The sequence below is a fragment of the Haliotis asinina genome, chromosome 15, assembly GCF_037392515.1.
Source record: "Haliotis asinina isolate JCU_RB_2024 chromosome 15, JCU_Hal_asi_v2, whole genome shotgun sequence".
In the NCBI taxonomy this organism is placed as follows: Eukaryota; Metazoa; Mollusca; class Gastropoda; order Lepetellida; family Haliotidae; genus Haliotis; species Haliotis asinina.
The window spans coordinates 44,242,129-44,262,330 of NC_090294.1; the positions used below are offsets into that span (position 1 = coordinate 44,242,129).

The following is a 20,202-nucleotide window of genomic DNA, read 5'->3' on the forward strand; positions in this document are numbered from 1 at the left end:
CAGGCACGTTGGCCTACCTAATGGCCAGCACACAAGGTCAACTGTCTAACCCGCTCAGAGGAATTGTAATCACAAATATAACACGTTTCTTGTAAAGTGACGGGGGCGGTGGGATAGCCTCAATTTTAAATGTAGTCATCAGGAGGTTACACAAAATATTGGCATTGTGACACTTATGAGTGAGTGAGTTTAGTTTTACACCGCACTCATCAATATTCCAGCTATATGGCGGCGGTCTGTAAATATCCGAGTCTGGACCAGACAATCCAGTGATCAACAACATGAGCATCTATCTGCGCAATTGGGAACCGATGATATGTGTCAACCAAGACAGCAAGCCTGACCACCCGATCCCGTTAGTCGCCTCTTACGACAAGCATAGTCGCCTTTTATGGCAAGCTGATTTTGCTGATGGCCTATTCTACCCCGGAACCTTCACGGGTCATGATACTTATGATATCTGGAAGGTTGCACTTCAAAATCGGTGTTATGTCGATGTAAAGCCAGTTTACGGCTATTCGGTGGGGAATGAATACATATTTACTTTTGATCATGTTTATCCTGAGTGTTAGTCCACGTCCTTGAGTTCAGTGAGCTGGTGAGATTACTGCTTGACATGTATCAGATGAGCCAGCGCAGTGAACTCGTTTGTGCCAAGCAGGCAGGACAAGTAATCTGGACGAATACACTTGGTTGCTACAGGTAGATTGGCGATCAAGCACGTGCAATACATGCTGACTGTGGCGTGAAATCAATACCGCTACTGTTTAACACGTGTCTCGTTTTGTGATTTGGTTTACCATCACCACACGATTCACACGAGGAAATTAAACTTGTCAATATTTAGATGACAACCTGTTTCCCTCTTGTTTCAAACGGAATGCTTTGTAAAGCGTTCACATATATGCAAATTGGGGTCATTTATCGGTGGCTTATCTAATATTTGTCAAACAGTAGGTAGACCTTGAGAGAAATATGAGACCTTGAGTTCAGTCAGATTAGACAGACGTTGATACGACCTTGGGCCGATATCACCCCGAGCTATAGGTCAGGCAGCTGGTGTAGCAGTGAAAGGGCGATATATTGTATGATATAAAAAAACACCCAGCCATGTGGAAAACTTTTCATTGTTTTCCGTAACATCAAACTACACAAAGTTTCTCTTGCAAGCAAGTGCATTTCACCTGAGTTTAGTTTTACGCCGTACTCAGCAATATTCCAGCTATGTTGCGGCGGTCTGTAAATAACCGTGTCGAGTGGGATACGATGACATGTGTCACCAAATCAGCGAGCCAATCCCGTTAGTTGTCTCTTACGTCAAGCATGGGTAACAAACCGGATTTGACTACTACCGGTGGCTAAATTTCGCACCTCAATTCTTATCATTGAGGTTTATGATTTGTTTATCATTTGTTTATGATTCTGCGTGTTTATGGAATGCTCTCTCCTCTACAACACAGTCTAAGTAATCTTATCCGCAGTACTTTTCGTTACACTCCACTACTGAGTCCAACAAAACCTTATGGGAGGTCGCGTTAGGTAACGTTTGAGATTGACCAATCAGAACACAGGTTACCAAATCGCGAAAGTGGACATTCGCACATACCTTTTCAAGTTTTTATCTGGAAAAGGTTCGTACCCGAACGATTCCGAATGCTGTTTAGCGTACGCTTGTTTCCGGGTGATGCACACGGCGTACGTACAACCATGACAACGGTGAGTAAACAGTCGCTGAAAATGGTGTTTTTGGCAATATTCAAGCAGAGACCATATAATAGATATTATATGGTCGCTGATTCAAGGATGTCACTTTGCAGAAATATTAGCTAATGGTGACCATGTCAACAGAAGTCCCAAAGCGTATATACTGCAGGTCAAATAACTGTGTTATATGCAGAGTTTTGTTTGTGGAGAGATCTGTGTCAGTGACCTGAATGTTTTGAAAGTCCCTCCGATCTCTAAATAGTACCCGTTGTCTGATTGGTTAAATCTATTCAACCGTCTCGCGTTTGATTGGACCGTCATTGGTCGCTCAAAGGTTACCTGACGCGACCTTCTACTAGGTTTTGTTAAGTGAGTGAGTGAGTTTAGTTTTACGCCGCTTTTTAGCAATATTCCAGCAATATCACGGCGGGGGACACCAGAAAATGGGCTTCACACATTGTACCCATATGGGGAATCGAACCCGGGTCTTCGGCGTGACGAGCGAACGCTTTAACCATTAGGCTACCCCACCGCCCCGGTTTTGTTAAGACTCAGTGGTGGAATGTAACGAAATACACCGAGACTAAGTTTACTATGACTGCTCTACGACGGGATGTCAATAGGTTTTGAGCCTTGCATAGAAAAACACAAAATATTGGTATGAAACACATTTATTTTTTAACATAGTACCCTTGTGAGTCAAGACACTTGTTCCATCTTTTCTGCCAGTCGCTGATGCCATTTCTGTAGAAGGCGCCATTTTGGTCCTCAAACCAAGCCTCGATCAGTACCAGCAATAAGCTCATTATCATCCTGAAATCTAAGACCAGGCAAGTGTTTCTTGAGATTTTGGAACAGATGGTAATCACTTGGTGCCAGGTCTGGAGAGTAGAGGGGATGCGGCAAGATTTCGTACCCGCATTCCTGGAGAGGTGTGTACTGGAGAATTGTCTTGATGTAGAAGAATACCACGTCTGATCTTGCCCCGGCGCTTCTCCTTGATTGACTGTCGCACTTGCCTCAACAAGCGTAATATTCCCCATTCATTGTTCTTCTTTTTGGTAAGTAATCTATGTGGATGACGCCTTTGCTATCCCAGAAGACTGTCGCCATTAACTTCTGCACTGATCTGGAGGCTTTGAACTTTTTGGTCCTGGGAGATGTGACATGTTTCCATTCCATGGATTTTTGTTTGCTCTCAGGATCATAGTGGTGGATCCAGGTTTCATCAGAGGTTACTAGCCTAAAGTGAAAATCTTCTGGATTCTTGTTGTATCTGGATAGCATGGAGTTGCTTATGGTGACCCTTGTTTGCATCATTTCATCTGTAAGCATTCCTGGCACCCATCTTGCGCACACCTTAGACATGACGAGATGTTCATGAAGGATCGATGGATCCGTGTGAAATGCCTGTGGTCTCCTCTAACTCGTGGAGTGTGATTCGACGATTTTCCAGCACAAGTCTATGCACTCTGTCAATGTTTTCCTAACTAGTGCTTGTTGTTGGGCGACTTGGACGGGGGTCATCTTCAAGACTCTCTCTACCATGCTTAAATTCATTGACCCATCGTTTGATGGTAGCAGATGAAGGGGAAGACTTCCCATAAACTGCTGAAAACCTTTCTTCAATGTTCTTCGCCGAGTTTCCTTCAAGAACTAAAAACTTAATTAATGCTCTATACTCAATTTTATTCATTTTCACTGCCGTGAGGGGGGTCTCTTTCTGTCAATGCGAGCTGTTCAGTTCTCCAAGGTATGGTACTATCTCCGTTTGCTGCCAGGTAGATGACGTTTACCTGGCCGAACCCTGTACCTGCGATGGGCGGGTCCTTACCCGAACTACGGTATACCCCCGTACTTCGGTCCTGACGATAGAGGATGTGCGAGAGGTACAATGTCAGTACCCGGGTGCCCTTGGAGTTTTACCGTAGTTCCTCCAGCAACCACAAGACGATGATCTTCGTTCAATAGTTTATTTGAAACTGTGTTGCTGGACAACCCACTCTATGGTCACTCTATAAGACTTCGGCCGCAAAGCTTCCGTCTTAAGCCAAATGCTGGTGCCTTTTAAGATAGTTTTCCGACGATTCCTTGTGGTACTCAGCCTGTTGTCAATCGCAACAATAACAATAGCTGGTATGACAACGAGTGTCGTGCTGCACGTGCAGCAGCCAGACAAGCACTTCGTGAACTACGTGACTCTAACAGTGAAATGAACAAGGACAGATACCGTGAATCCCAAAAGATGTACAAAGAACTGTGTAAACAGAAATCTGCTAACGTGTTTAATAATTTTGTACAAACTTTAAACAGTGCTTTACTATCCAAAGACAGTAAACTATTTTGGTCTTATTTTAAATCATTTAATACACAACGTAATAATATCTCATGCGCAGATTGGAATGAACATTTTTATTCATTATTTCAGGGTACAAACTTTGCAGACAGCGAACAAGACTTTTATGCTTTTGTCTTTGACTTTATTGACTCTATTAATGACGAACTTATCGACAGTACAGTTGATAATGACTTTCTCGATAGAATTATTTCACATGAAGAAATTACTGAAGCTATTAATGATATGCAGCCAGGAAAAGCCCCAGGTTTCAGCGGAATACCCCTTGAGTTTTACAAATATGCACCGTCTGCGTGCTATGAGATGCTTAGATTATTATTTAATATAATTCTACAGACTGGTAATTACCCTAAAGAGTGGACGTTTGGAATTATTATCCCGATATACAAGAAAGGTGATCCTAATGAACCAGGCAACTACAGACCAATTACCCTTCTTGAAGTGGCATCGAAGATATTCGCCAAAATAATTTGCAACAGGTTATCAATTTGGGCCACGAGAGAAAATACTTTAGCTCCAGAGCAAGCAGGATTTAGAAAAGGTTTCCAGACTACCGATAATATTTTTGTTTTAGACACTGTTATAAACAAATATTTATCACTGCATAAAGGTAGACTCTACTGTGCGTTTATAGATCTAAAATCAGCTTTCGACTCAGTCCCCCGTAATGGCCTTTTGTATAAGCTATGGATTGGCAACGTTAAAGGTCGAGTCTTTAGACTTATTAGAAATATGTATGAAAACGTAAAGTCTTGTGTTCTTGTAGGAAATAATTGTACTCAATTCTTTGATTGTAATTTCGGAGTTCGTCAAGGCTGCCAGCTTTCCCCCTTTCTCTTTTCATTTTTTATCAACGACTTAGTGCAATTTCTTGAGCAGGATAATCAGTGGTCTATCAGTATCGGTATGCTGCAATTGTTTATATTACTGTTTGCAGACGACATAGTGATGATGGATAGTACAGTTAAAGGTCTCCAGAAAAGGTTAGACAAATTGTCAAGGTATTGTGATAAATGGCAGTTGCTAGTTAATTTAAATAAAAGTAAAGTTATTGTCTTTCGTAAGAAAGGTAAACTTAAAACTTATGAAAGATTGTACTATAATGGCCAACCCGTGGACATAGTTTCTTCCTACAAATATCTAGGAGTACATTTTTCAAGCTCCGGCAAATGGTATATTGCTCAAAAAACTTTAGCTCTCCAAGCTACTAAAGTTATCCAGTGTTTAAAGTCTAAGATATATAATTTCTATAACTTGCCTATCAACATGCTATGTCACATATTTGATGTTAAGATTCGGCCGGTTTTATTATATGGTAGCGAGGTGTGGGGTTTTCACCCCTCACCAGATGTAGAAAGAGTCCATGATCGTTTTTGTAAAAAGCTCTTATATTTACAAAGATCTGTACCGAATATTGTAGCACGTGGTGAGTTAGGTCGCCATTCACTTAGAGTTAACTGTTATGTAAAGATTATCAAGTATTGGATAAGACTCTTGTATCAAGATGATAATGTTATTCTTAAGAAAGTTTATTCCTACCAGTTATCATTAGCAAATCAGGGTTTGAGCTGTTGGGCATTAAAGGTAAAGTCGTTATTATTTGAGTATGGCTTTGGTGAAGTCTGGAGTAAGCAGGATGTTGGTGTTATAAATCATTTCATTTCCTCTTTCAAGCAGAGATGCATAGATATTGATAAGCAGCGCTGGTTTGAAGATCTCCACAGATATAACAAACTAACTTTGTACCGCTCTGTAAAACAAGAGGCAGGTTTTGAAAAGTACTTATCTTGTATTTCTGTTAAGGTTTATCGTATTGTCCTTACTGCATTCCGCTGTTCTGGCCATAGATTATTCATTGAACAGGGTAGGAAAATAGGTTTAGCCAGGGAAGAGAGACTTTGCCCCATGTGTATAGTTAGACAAATTGAATCAGAATATCACTTTTGTTTGGTATGTCCTTTTTATGATAGTCTAAGACGCTCCCTCATTCCTGCATACTACTTCACATTTCCCTCAGAAACCAAATTTCAACAGTTGTTAGCATCAAAAAATGTTCATGTATTATCACTGCTTGCAAAATATGTATTCCTAGCAGTTAAACTACGATCACGTTTTGTATTGCCAAATGTATAACTGATGTTCCAGGCGCTTTGTTGTGCTACACACTGTATTTCTCTTTTAAATGTATAATGGGCCAGTGGCCACCCATACTGTCAATAAACTCACTATTCCTTGTGACCAAACACCAAGAGTGGGAGCGCACCAGACTCCCGACCCTGGGCTTTGCTACCGCTTAAAGCTGGGTCCCTACGTCACAACCAGCACCCTCTTCTGTTTTGCCCATTGGTCAAAAACCCCTAATCCTGCATACTTTTTCACTCCCCCATCCTTATTCCGTACCCCCAATACCATATTTGTAAAGCTGTGAGGTGGATTCCAAGAAACTCAAAGTTTCTACCTCCTAACCACATATGTCCCGTGGAATACTACGAACTGCTGCCGAGGTCCCCGGACAAGTTGCTCCATCTTGATAGTACCGTCACTATCCCTTTACCTAATCTATGAGTCATCTCGACTTGCCCCCACTAAGTTCTGACGACCTACTTTCATGCTTATTTTCTCCGCAGCCGATTACCTACCTCTCCTACATTGTATATGTTTTCTACCTCACAGGCCTTTAGTTATTATTTCCCATTCTAAATATACTATTAGAACACCTTGATCACTTATTATTAATAACATCATCCCTAGATCTAAATATTATAACCACAATAATAATTCCTCGACCATGATTCGCTATTACTATTATAATCATAATTCCATGCCTCTGATACAATAACTTCTGAGAGTAGGATACCAAAACTTATATATCACATCAGCTACACCCCCAGGTTCAATGTCGTACCATAGGCTGTGACACCTGGGTATGAAAAATGCTCAAGTCTCAAAACTTATTGACATCCGATCGTACAACAGAATGTACAATTTCATGATCATCGTCTAAATCAATGTTGTCTCAAAAAAATGGCAACGTTCCAAAATAGTTTCTCTTTGGTGAAAGAAAAACAAATATACTACACACGAAGATACGACATTCGAGTAGTTCAGTACATGCAGAACTTTTTATGTCAATGTAACAGAGAGTAAATCTTGCTGTTCTGCTCCGGTGGAAAACTCGAACCATTTCTTTTCTAAATTCCAAAATTTGCCATTTGTCATGATCTGAAGCAAGACTTTGAACTATCAAAAGTTCACTATCAAAAGTTCACTTACACTTTGATGCCATGCTATACGGTAAACCTGTTCGGCCGAATACTATTCATGAAAATATCTTTAGTCATGTGCATAAATACATAGTACGAAGTAAGCGCATCGATCAATGAATTATATGTCTTAATATTATTATGTCCATTCATTACGTCTATTCAGTGTTGTTCATGTTTCTTATGGGAGAGGACCCGTGTAGGTCCCGGGGTAGAATAGGCCTTCAGCAACCCATGCTTGCCATAAATGGCGACTATGCTTGTCGTAAGAGGCGATTAACGGGATCGGGTGGTCAGGCTCGCTGACATGGTTGACACATGTCATCGGTTCCCAATTGCGCAGATCGATGCTCGTGTTGTTGATCACTGGATTGTCTGGTCCAGACTCGATTATTTACAGACCACCGCCACACTGCTGGAATATTGCTGAGTGCGGCGTATAACTAAACTCACTCACTCACTCACTCACTCTTATGGGAGCGATCGGTAATAAGTTGCATAGCTTGAGCCCAATCCCTTTCAACACTGAAAAAAAAAACATGTTCAAAGAAAAACAAGCATTGGTTACTGAAGACCAATTCTGTCCCTAGTCATTGCACGGAAGACTAGCCAAACAGACAATGAACTGGGGAAAGAACTTCTTAACAACTGAGCTGACATCAAAATGTGATGTTGAAAGTACATTGACATGCGATATCAGCCAGATTGCATGTGATGCATGCCTGCCTGTTTATTCCACCCTTGTCATCTGACCGCCTTTATCATGACACTTGCACATGCAAAGTGCCCTATTGTACCTCATCGGCAGGTACATAACTGCATGATATACGCTCACTAACTCAGTATATCACTTGTTTGATAACAGTGTCGCGAGAGAGTTTTATCATGATTATCAACACTTTATCATTTCCAACTCGCATACCTACATTTCTTTACAGATTTTTATCACATGTTTATTTACTTATGGAATGCAGGCATACTGTATAGATGCCCTCCAAACTTTTACAAGGAACAATATGTAAACAAAGTGCAACATGTTTTGTTTATCTATATTATACTGCTGTGTGTGGTTTCGGGATATGTTAAAGTCTTGAAACAAAATAAAAGCAATATGATGCCTGGAGTTAAAGCGTCCGCTCGTCATGTCGAAGACCTGGGTTCGATTCCCAACATGGGTACAGTGTGCCAAGCCTATTTCTGGTGTCCCCCCGCCGTGAAATCGGTGGAATACTGCTAAGAACAGCGTCAAACACGTTCCTTTCAAAGGAAAAACATAACACACAAACAAATCAAAATATAGAAATCTGTGGCATTGTTCCCCACAAAAATAGTTAAGAGGATAGTATACTGAGCACAATTATTAAGTACTGATTTTTTTCTTATATTGTTTGCTTTCCATATACATTTTGTATGTTTTTACGCGTTCGCTTCAAAGGAAAAAAAACCTAACAAACCAAACAGTGTGTGGGAATTGGTGATATTGTTCAAAGCGATGATACGGAGGCCCCGCTCATTCTATCTGCAGGAAATCAGGGGAAAATATTCTGTTCGTGGGCGTGGCCTGTATCGGTTCCATATCTTTATATGTGATCTCTGGTTTGAACAAAAAAAACTTAAACGAAAAAGTTAACTGATTGGTTAGCAAACTATGTGGTTACTCGTAATTTATTATTTACCGCATAAGCACAGGAACAGCCGGCTTGAATGGGATCATTCAAACATTTATCCGTTGGGTATGCTGATATAGGGTTCACTTGGCATTCTCGGAGGAAATTCACAGCTTTCTGGGAAGGGAATAATCAACGTTTCCCGGTATGAGTTTTAACCTTCGTCCTGTAGATTTTGACGATTAAATTGTCTGAACTGATGCAGCCTTTAAAAGAGTGTTTCTTGTTTCCCCCGTCGCGACGTTGCTGGAATATTTCTAACAGAGGCTCACTGATTCCCATTCAAAACATGTAGGCTGTGGTTTGGAAAGTATTGTACGCATTAATCTTTCGGAAAATCTCGGCGTGTAAAGTAAAGCTTCTGTATAATATCCTAGTGGTTTGTTCCGAATGCGAGATCATCGCGGTAAAACGAAGGCAAGTAAAACTGAGTCGACGTAATGCTAATTGTGAAAGGGAAGCAGGTGGATATACGAATAATAGCTTGTTTTGTGCATAATATCTGATATTGTAATTCACAGTCTACGGATCTGCTCAGAGACCAATATTCTACTCCTAGGAAGTGTTAAAGATTCCCGAACGCTCTGATTCAGTGATTGTACATTTCCGTATTCCAGTTTCGTCCAATGTCTTATTTTAACATTTTTCAGAAGGTAGCTGTATTGTACTGACAGCATATCCAATAATAATGAGGATGTGCACGCAGATATGACAGCAGGTAGAATTATCCCCCTTGATAGTTCATTTTTTTGTGCTTGATAAATCTGTGAGCTGCACGCATGTATCAAAGTAATGGTAGACTTGTATAATAAAATATTTTCGAAATGTAAAATTTAAAATATAAACACAGTAAGGTTGAGCTGCCACCAGGACACACAGACTTATGAAGCTGTAGACCCTGAGACCAAGCTCTTCAGGTCTTTTTTGTATGAACATAACTATATCGTCAGAAAGAAGTGGATTGCATGTCACAAAGACCCATAAAATTTGAATTATGTGCCAACAGAAAATACACATTTTACAGAGCTAGTGCTGATTTCAAGACTGGACTTGGCCACCTTCCTCCAAGTATTTGTAGGCCCTTGAAATTAAACTTTCATTGAAGGTAACTGGGCTAAACCAACAGGCAGATCCAGAGGAGGGGTGCGCATAATTTCATACATTTTTTACAATATTTTGTCTTTTGTATATATATCAATGAGTGTGTGTGTGTGTGTGTGTGTGTGTGTGTGTGCCTGCGTGCGTGTATATAGGGCTTACTTTAGCTTCCTATCTTTGCAATAAAGGACATATTATCATTTGCAACTTTCAAACGGAGAACACTTGCCAAATGTGGAATGTAGTCAACTTGCCAAATGTGGAATGTAGTCAACTTGCCAAATGTGGAATGTAGACAATTGCTCCATACATTGAAAACTCTATTGCAGTGTTGGTGGTGTTTGGTGAAGTGATTTCAATCAAGAATGCCTAGGGTTTTCCTAAAGAATGCTGCAAGAGATGGGGTTTGCTTGAAATAATGTTTAGCCAGTAGAGGGCGCAACAATCTATTTAATGCAACATTGAATACATTCATTCAAACTTTTAGAATTTAATATTGTCATCTGTATCTATAATTTCTTTTATCAGAATTATATTATATGGTAGCTTCTCTGAGTCCTGATAGTATTATCGAGTGAAGTGCATTATTTGTTTTTAGAGAAGTGTTGTGTGGTGCCTTTGTACTTGTTCTGTGAATTTAGAATATCAGTGTTTATTTCACCTGACACTTCTGGGGAAGGTTTGTTTGTGTTTGATCACAGTAATTACCATCTTCACCCCCCAGGTGAACAATATGCCAACCTCCACATTCAAACATGGACTAAAAGTTGGTTCTTTCTTCATAGGAAAAGGCCTTTTAACAATGGAGCAGTATCCGGTCCACTTCTTTACATCATTTCTGGAAAGTCTTCAGAGACTCTGTCGAGACAGTGTGAACTTCAGTCAGTTTGTGGAAATCCATGGCTACTTCTGTGTAGAGATCGACAATGTGAAGAAGGAGAGATACGTCCTAAGTGAATTGCTGCAGAGTAGCGGTAATGTGGTCAGTGAGAGCTACTGTACAAAGGCGTTCACATCTGGTGGACAAAATGGCCACCGTGAGACAGACACCAGGACTCCATCTGAAAGAAATGATTGGGAATCTCAATCCTACTCCCACTCTAAGACTGGTTCAGAGAACTGGTCTTCTCCAGTGAATGCGGAAGGCAAATTTCAACGTAAAAGGAGCAGACAACATAATCAGGAAAACTTGGAGACGTATACACCATCATCTTCAAGACGTGTGGATAACTATAAGTCTCTGATGTCACAATCTCCACTTAGTCCTCATTCACAGTTTGGGGCAGGTCATGAAGGTCATGTGACCTTGTGGGAATCAGAGCATGGAGATGGACAGACACAGATGGGCTTGGTAACCGAGTCCCCATCTTTTACAGACACTGTTCCATCTTCTGTAGTGGATCCTGATGAGGTAATAGATCTGGACATGATCGACGACGATGTGGACTCATCGTTTCCAGGAGAGGAAACTTTAGTCACTGAGCACCACCAAACCGCTCCAGACCAGTTTTGCAGCAGTGTTCAGCTTCGGAAGACTAATCTGAGTCCAGGGACTTTAAATGTTATCAGACACTCAGTGAAACAGTTCAAGAGATTTCACTTTGAAAAGTCATGGAAGGACATTGATCTGCTCTCTACACCTCCTGAAAGGTTGAATGTTTTGTTATTAGAATATTTCAAAGATGCTAAGAAGATTGGAGGAGGTGAGCTCACGCCCAGATCACTGAAGAATGTCCAGGCACATTTAGAAATGTTTCTAAGGGATGGGGGATATCCATATTCAGTCAGCAAAGACAAACAGTTCCAATCTTCTCGGGACTTTCTCAAGAAGAAGCTTATGGACAGCGGCAAAATTGTGACTCAGAAATTCAGCCCAGTAGATAATCAAGACATTGAGACCATGTTTTGTATGAATCAGCTGGGTCTGCACAACCCAGACTGCCTCACTAACACCATGTGGTTTCTTAATTCCAAATACTTCGCCATCCGCCGACCAGCAGAACACTTTGGGTTAAAGTGGGGATGTATCTTGCTGAAAACAAATGATGAAGGGCAAGAATATTTGGAGCGCACTATTAATGAATCATTTTCCTTAAAACTGTTTGCTAAACCAGAGGCTCCAAACCGATGTTTTGTGAACTTCTACAAACAATACAAAGCCATGAGACCAAAGATTGCCCAAGATGCAGATTTCCCATTTTATCTCAAGGTAAATAAGTTGGACAATGAACAGTGGTTCCTACCTGCGGCGATGGGTTGGAATCCGTTCACAACAATATGGCGCAAGTTAGTCTTAGGATCAGGTCTCCCGGTAAACAAGAAGATCATGTGAACTGAAGAGGGGACTGCTTAAAAAGGTTCGATCAGAGGATTAACTTCAGAGGATATGTTTGTATGAAGTTGTAATTGATAGACTGTATGTGGAACCAATGGTGCAGGGAATACATACCTCCTTTCCAAGGAAATCTTTGTACCTCCAGTTCCTGAACTTCTGTGGGTGGATCTTCTTCCATGGAAATCCTAGAATGGACCTCCTAGCATGGAAATGCTTGAATGGACCTCCTAGCATGGAAATTGTAGCATGGACCTCCAAGAATGGAAATGCTTGAATGGACCTCCTAGCATGGACATCATAGCATGGACCTCCTAGAACGGAAATCCTAGAATGGACCTCCTGGCATGGACATCATAGCATGGACCTCCTAGAACAGAAATCCTTGAGTGAGGGGTCTTTCTGGGTGCATATATATTAATCTGTAGTTTTCTTTTGACTATGTTCTATTTCTTGTCAGGAAGCATGAAGTAGAATCTTTGTTTTTTTGGTAGATGAACTGAGGCTATTCATTTCATGTATGGTTTGCTTATAATAGACTACCAACAACCATGAGCTGGTCAAAATAAGACAAATCTTCTTGTATTTTCTTTAGGATTACGCTGTTTGGGTCAGTAGGTTTAGGGGTAAAAACAAACTGGCAATAACGATTAAAGTGAGGTAAAAGTTTTTGATTTTTACAGGAATATATATATGTACTTGCTCTGGAGAAAACACTAGATGCCACATGCATTGCACTTAATTTAAATAATCAAAATTGAAAAAATGCATGTTAATTTAGGTCATCAGGATGAAATAGTGGAAAGTTATAAAAATAAATTTAAACCTGTTTCATGTCTTTTTCCTGTCTATTTCTGTGAAGTGTGAGAAATATGGCCTTTATGGGTGTGATTATGTTTTTTCAGACAAATCCAGTAGGACAGTAGTACCTTTTAGTGAAGAAATAGGTTCCAAATAACCTTGTTTGTATTTTTGTTTAATCTGAAGCAATGTTATGTACTCATGAGACATGTTTACATTTACATGTTTACCTTTCCTCCCCTTACAGTGTCAACCTCTGTTCAATCTTCTGTAGCACTGAAAGGGAATTCTGGAGTCTAATTCTATGTGATTGGTATTAGGATTAATAGTTTTGATGATGTGCTCAACACCTCAATCCAGTCCCATGATTTTTAACACTTTTGCGTGCCTGTGCTCTCCGGAAATATATGCAGCGGTTGTACGTCCATTGCCAGTTATAAATCAACAGACCCAAAGTAATGTTCAAATTTAACGTTTGCATTTATGTCATTTTTGGGGTGTTCAGGCTTACACTCATTTGATATTTGTAATTATTAGCTTGTTTAATTAAAAATGGTGTTACATGGAAGGAAGTTTAGTATCCTCTATGTTCACCACTGGACACAAATGCCACATGTGTTCATTATATCAACCAAGGGTTTTATGTTTACAGGAGGTTGATTGGTCGGTTGGACTCCGTGATATTTGTTATACCATGTGTGTTGGGGTTTCAGAATCTTGACTGGGTAGTTGGTGTTGGTTGTGTTGGAGGTATGGGGAAGTCATGGTAAATGTTCTTTAATATCAACCACTGGCTTGTAGATTAAAATTTATTGGGTGGCCAGACTCAGTGAGTGTTGATTGTGTGTCATTGTATACAGGAGTCATGGTAGTTGCTCGTTTTATGAACCACTGGTTTATCAGGACCAGATTCTTTATATACAGGTGTATTAATTACTTGTAATATGTGGCATTAATCAACAAACAAACAAACAAACATGCATAATCCATTTTTTGATACGATGAGATGACAAGTATGAAGGATCAACAGACTACTAACTGTCATTCTTTTCATCCCAGGAATACGAGCTGCTGGAAACCATGGAAACACAGTACTCAATGGAGTTCTTTACCTCCTTTGTGGAGCAGCTTCAAAATGTGTGTCGCAACTACCTCCACTTCAGTCAGTTTGTGGAAGTCAGTGGCTATGTGTGTGTGGAGATCGACAACCTGAAGAAGGAGAGATATGTCCTCAGTGAACTGCTACAGAGCAGTGGTAATGTGGTCAGTGAGAGCTACTGTACAAAGTCTTTCAAAACAAACAGAAACCTCAGGGATTCAGTGGGTCAGTTTGGAGAAAGAAGTTTACATGTTGAACAAAATACAAGAGACGGTCATTCAGGGTTTGGGAGAAGTAAACAGAATTTTCGTTCTCCTGAGTCTGTTCCACAAACCACAGAAAGAGAAGATCTAGTTTACACAGTACATTACCAGGAGTCACAACCTGGTCCTTTAAAGAAACAACGGACCATTTCCAGACAGGATACCTGTGACTCCATTGATGGGGGTTGGGTGGTTGACCAGTTGGTGGAGGAAAGAGTAATATTGCCACAAACATCCATTCAAGATGGCACTGAACCTTCAACATCAAGATCGACCTCAGCTCCATCAAATCAGGAGCTTCCTCTACCACAGGATGATGAGGTCATAGATTTGGACCTGTTTGAAGATGACCTTGATGTTGCAATGGAGGATGAGAGATCAAGAAATGTCCTCAGTTCAGGACAGGCATTTGCTCCTGTTCATTCAGTGTATAACGTTCAGAGGAAGCGTGGTCACTTGAGCCCAGCTTCTATAGCGACCATGCGATACACTGTAAAGCAGTTCCAAAGGTTCTTGTTTAATAAATGTAATCAGGACATAGACTTGTTTTCCACCACCCCTGAAAAGCTTAACGAACTTCTGCTTGACTTCTTCAAGGAGGCCAAGAAAGTAAATAGCACGGAGAATCTTCGTCCACGGTCACTGAAAAATGTCCAGACATGCCTTGATAAGTTCCTACGTGATGGAGGCTATCCATATTCTGTGTTGAGAGACCAACAGTTCCATTCGTCAAGGGAGTATTTGAAGAAGAAACTGAATGACAGTGTAGCTACTTGTGGAACAAATACAGTCTCTGAGTGTGATATTGAGTCAATGTTCCAGATGCAGCTGCTGGGACCCCACAATGCTGAGTCGCTCACCAACACAATGTGGTTCCTCAACTCCAAGTTCTTCATCCTCAAACATCCTGTGGAGCATCAAAACCTGAAATGGGGTGACATCAATCTCCGGATGGATGACAATGGTCAGGAATACCTGGAACGTTCAGTTGGGGGAAGATACATTCTCAAGGTGTACTCTAAACCAGCCAAACCTGACCGATGCTATGTAAACTTCTACAAGCAGTACAGAGCACTGAGGCCTAAGATAGCTTTGGATAGAGAATACAGCTTTTATTTGCGTGTGGATGAAAGTGACGATAAGAACTGCTGGTTCATGCCGGAACCAGTACACCTTGGAACTCTTACATGCATATGGAAGAAAATACTTATTGCAGCTCATCTTCCTGGTAACAAGAGAATAATTTGAATTTGGTGATACTATTGATGGTACGCACTTCTTCAAGAGAAGTCAAATAAGTCTTTTTTTATCCCCTGCAACACGTTTTGCATGGGATATGAAAATGTGCTCTGTCAGTCTGTGTGTCCATTTGTCTGTGCACATGTATCTTTTCTGGAGCAGAACTTTAAAACCGTTGAATATTTGTTCACCAAAGTTGGCACATAGATAGATCTGGTGGTGTACTAGTGCCTTTTAGTAGTTTGGGTATTCAGAATTTAATATTTTTGGTGTTTCCATGGCAGCAAGTTTAACTTCAACTGAAATTGATGGTAGTGCTAGTTTCTGAATCAGAACTCTCAAACTGTTTAATATTTCTTCACCAAACTTGGCACATAGATCTGATGGTGTACTGGTGCCTTTTGAAAGGTTTTGGAATTCTGCATAAAATATTTTTTGCATTTGCTTGGCAACAAGTTTCACTTTGACTTAGACTGGTAGTTGTGCTCCTTTCAAGAGCAGAACTCTCAAACCATTCACTATTTCTTCAACTTGACACACAGATTGGTCTACTGGTGTGCTGGTGCCTTTTGGCAATTCTTGAATTCTGACTCAAATTTGGCATTTCCATGGCACAAGTTTGACTTAGACTGGTAGTTGTGCTCCTTTCAGGAGCAGAATTTTAAAATCTAACCTTTCATTACTCTCCTTCCACTTTTAACTGATCCTATTCAATTTTTTTCTGGCGTTTTAAATGAAATTATGAGTGTATACCAAAGTCCTCTACAACTCCAAATGTACGGAAACCATGGTTTAATACAGATTGTAGACAAGCCAGGAAAGTGAGGCAAAAGGCAGAAAATTATTTCCTCCAACTGTCCATAATTTAAATAAATTTAAGATACTCAATGCGAAGGCGCATCGTACTTTCAAACAAAATAAATGGCAATCTTAGAGGAACTATGTCTCCAAATTAACTCATGTACGCCAATGTCTAAGGTATGGAACATGGTTTAAAGAATAAGAGGCAAATGTTCAAAAGCTGCTGTTCACCATCTTAAAGATGGTGACAATTTAATTACTGACACATCTAAAATTACAAACAAACTTGGCGAAACACTTGCCAAAAATTCATCATTAACAAACTATGCTCCTCAATTTCAGAGATATCAGAAACAACAGGAAAAGACCAAACTTAATTGCAATTCAAATAATTTTGAAGACTACAATGAAGTGTTTTCATTACATGAGCTACATACTGCACTTGAGCAAGCTCATGACACTGCAGCTGGTGATGATAATATACGTTATCAGCTACTGAAACACTTACCCGAACCATTTCTAATGGCATTTTTAGACATATTTGATCAAATATGGACGTCTGGGGAATTTCCCCCTTCATGGCGTAATGCCATTGTCAGGCCCCCTAAGTAATTGAAGGAATTACAGCAAATTTGAAGGAATTGCATCTCAAATGTAAACAAACGCAGCCCACTCGCGAAACAATTGCAGCGATATAGGTAGTTTAGCGGTAATAACAGAAACACATCGGCCCTATCGGAAGCAATGTCGGTAATACTGGAAACACGCTCGGCCATCTTCGGAGATTTTTCGGTCGCGAGCGGAAACTCACGCAGCAAAACATGGCGTCGTTGGAAGAAACACCCGTCTCAGTGAGTTGTGTTTTTAGTTCCTACTGTTACATTTTTATATTTTTCCATCTTTGACCACCCGTGTTGAATGCATTTAGGTATGAGGTGTTGTCGGGACAATAGCTTATGTTTTTAGGAAAAGATTGTCACTGCAGAACAGTGTCACAAGTCATGCCCCTGGAGATTGTTTACACCTGAACATCGAAGTCGTGCCGATGATTACGAACATCATGAACGTGCGCCATGAAGAAGTATATGAGCCATAATTTTTCTTTCTATGAAGTGCAATTGACAAACTTAAACATATTTTACAAAAAAAAATGATGTTATATCTAGCACACGTTCGCAATCATCGGCACGACTTCGATGTTCAGATGTAAACAACCTCCAGGGGCATGACTTATGACACTCTTCTAGAGTGACTATCTTTTCCTAAAAACATAAGCTATTGCCCCGACAACACCTCATACCTAAATGCATTCAACACGGGTGGTTAAAGATGGATAAGTATAAAAATGTAATAGTAGGAACTAAAAACACAACTCACTGAGACGGGTGTTTCTTCCAACGACGCCATGTTTTGCTGCGTGAGTTTCCGCTCGCGACCGAAAAATCTCCGAAGATGGCCGAGCGTGTTTCCAGTATTACCGACATTGCTTCCGATAGGGCCGATGTGTTTCAGTTATTACCACTAAACTACCGATATCGCTGCAATTGTTTCGTGAGTGGTCTGCGTTTGTTTACATTTGAGATGCAATTCCTTCAAATTTGCTGTAATTCCTTCAATTACTTAGGGGGGCTGATTGTAGTCCCAATACCAAAACCTGGCAGGGATCATGCAGATCCGTCGAATTACAGACCGATATCTCTAACCAACTGTGTCTGTAAAACCAGGGAACGTATGGTAAATAATAGATTAACTTGGTATCTTGAAACTAATAACCTGATCACAAATATTCAGTGTGGTTTCAGAAAAAATCGTAGTACCATTGACCATTTGGTACGTTTAGAATCCTTCGTTAAAAATGCTATAGTAAAAAACATGCTGTATCGACTTCTTTGATCTCGAGAAAGTTTATGAAACGACATGGAAGCATGGTATTTTGAAGGATTAACATGATTTTGTGGTTGAGAGGCTGTTTGCCTCTTTTTATATCAGAGTTTTTAAAAGACATGCAATTTCAAGTTTGAGTGGGTTCTATCCTGTGTGATCATTACAATCAGGATCAGGATACCTCAAGCAGTATTTTGTCTGTCACTTTATTTAGTATTAAGATCAACAGTTTATCCTAGGTTTTAAATGATTCAGTCGATGGATCACTTTTTGTGGATGATTTTAATATTTCCTGTTGTGGTAAAAATATGCATGCTATTGAACGGCAATTACAGTTGTGTTTAACTAAAGTAAATAAATTTTCTAAATCCAAAACAAATTGTATACATTTTTGTTGGAAATATAAGCTGCATAAGGACCCTGAACTATCTTTAAATGGCACTCCCATTAAAGTTGTCAAGGAGGCCAAGTTCTTGGGCTTTTTTTCGATTCTCATTTAACCTTCTTACCACACATTAAATCCCTTAAAGCTAAATGCCTGAAGCCACTAGATTTGTCAAAAGTTGTTTGAAATTCAAAGTGGGGAGGGGGATCAAGCTACCCTCCTTCGCTTATACAGATCATTAGTATGATCTAAACTTGATTATGACTCCATCGTATATGGTGGAGCCTGTAAAAACAGCCTTAAACTTCTTGATTCTGTCCACCACCAGGGTCTAAGACTTTGTCTTGGGCCTTTCAGAACCTCACCTGTTGACAGTCTCTACATTGAGGCTGATGAGCCATCTCTAACACAATGCCGTATTAAATTGTCTTTACAATATATTACCAAATTATATGCTAATGAATTAAACCCTGCCTGTAACTGCGTGTTCAATCCCCTTCATGAGGATTTATGCAACAAGAAATTGCCTCTTGTTCTGCCTCTCGGGCACTGAATTAAACCATTTATTTCTGCTGCCGGCATGGAGCTGGAAAATATAGCTCCTTCCCGTCTTCTTTCTTCTCCCCCTTGGCAGTTGATTAGGCCACAAGTTGACCTAACATTAACATCATTTAAAAAATCAGAAACTAATGAATTACAATATAAACAAGAATATAATCAATTAAAAACTAAATATAGCAATTACAAATCCTTATTTACAGATGGATCCAGGACAATGTCTAAAAGCGCTATATTTACTGCTAAAGCAAATGCCATATTAACAGCTCTGAAATATATTCAAAGACACCCCAAATGTAAACAATATATCATATTTTCAGATCCCCTTTCTTGCTTTCAGGCTATTAAGAATATTTCTTGTAAACATCCACTTTAAATAGAAATTATTGAATTATATAATGATCTTGCTACTGGCCAATACAACATTGTCTTTTGTTGTTTACCCAGCCACATTGGCATTTCTGGCAACACAATGGCTGATCTTGCTGCCAAGGCAGCACTCAACAAATCTGTGACACCACTTCTTATTCCATACACTGATTATAAAGCTATCATTAGATCTTATATCTGTAATCAAATCCGTAATCTGTAATCTGATGCAGAAGAAGTGGGACACACAGGTAGGCATCAATAAATTACATGAAATAAAACCCTGTATTGGTTATTCCTACTTGGGTTGTCAGTCCAGATTTGAAGAGATCATTATGAGATGATGCTGTATTGGTCACACCAGATACACGCATAAATACCTA

At 40.0% G+C, this 20,202-nt stretch overlaps 2 protein-coding genes across 5 annotated transcripts in view; both read left to right on the top strand.

Annotated features, from left to right (window-relative positions):
* LOC137265590 (transcriptional regulator QRICH1-like) overlaps nt 1-20,202 on the top strand; it is a 63,273-nt gene that overhangs the window by 37,012 nt on the left and 6,059 nt on the right. Inside the window, exons 1-2 of one of the 4 annotated variants that reach the window (XM_067801016.1) lie at nt 12,726-12,809; nt 14,281-15,811. The exons of 1 other annotated variant lie outside the window; for it this stretch is intronic. In XM_067801016.1, coding sequence (XP_067657117.1) covers nt 14,302-15,811 — 1,510 coding nt within the window. In that variant the 5' untranslated portion in view covers nt 12,726-12,809; nt 14,281-14,301. Of the gene's footprint in view, nt 1-12,725; nt 12,810-14,280; nt 15,852-20,202 lie in introns of those variants that run through there. 2 more of the 4 variants (XM_067801018.1, XM_067801017.1) reach the window with 2 other exon arrangements.
* On the top strand, nt 10,878-12,474 carry LOC137265593 (uncharacterized). The gene has a single exon (XM_067801021.1). It carries the CDS (start codon nt 10,891-10,893, stop codon nt 12,418-12,420), a length of 1,530 nt encoding a protein of 509 aa, XP_067657122.1. The 5' UTR covers nt 10,878-10,890; the 3' UTR covers nt 12,421-12,474.

What these genes read in the sequence shown, in the direction of transcription:
- LOC137265593 (XM_067801021.1), top strand. Translation starts at nt 10,891, where the DNA reads ATGGAGCAGTATCCGGTCCACTTCTTTACATCATTTCTGGAAAGTCTT.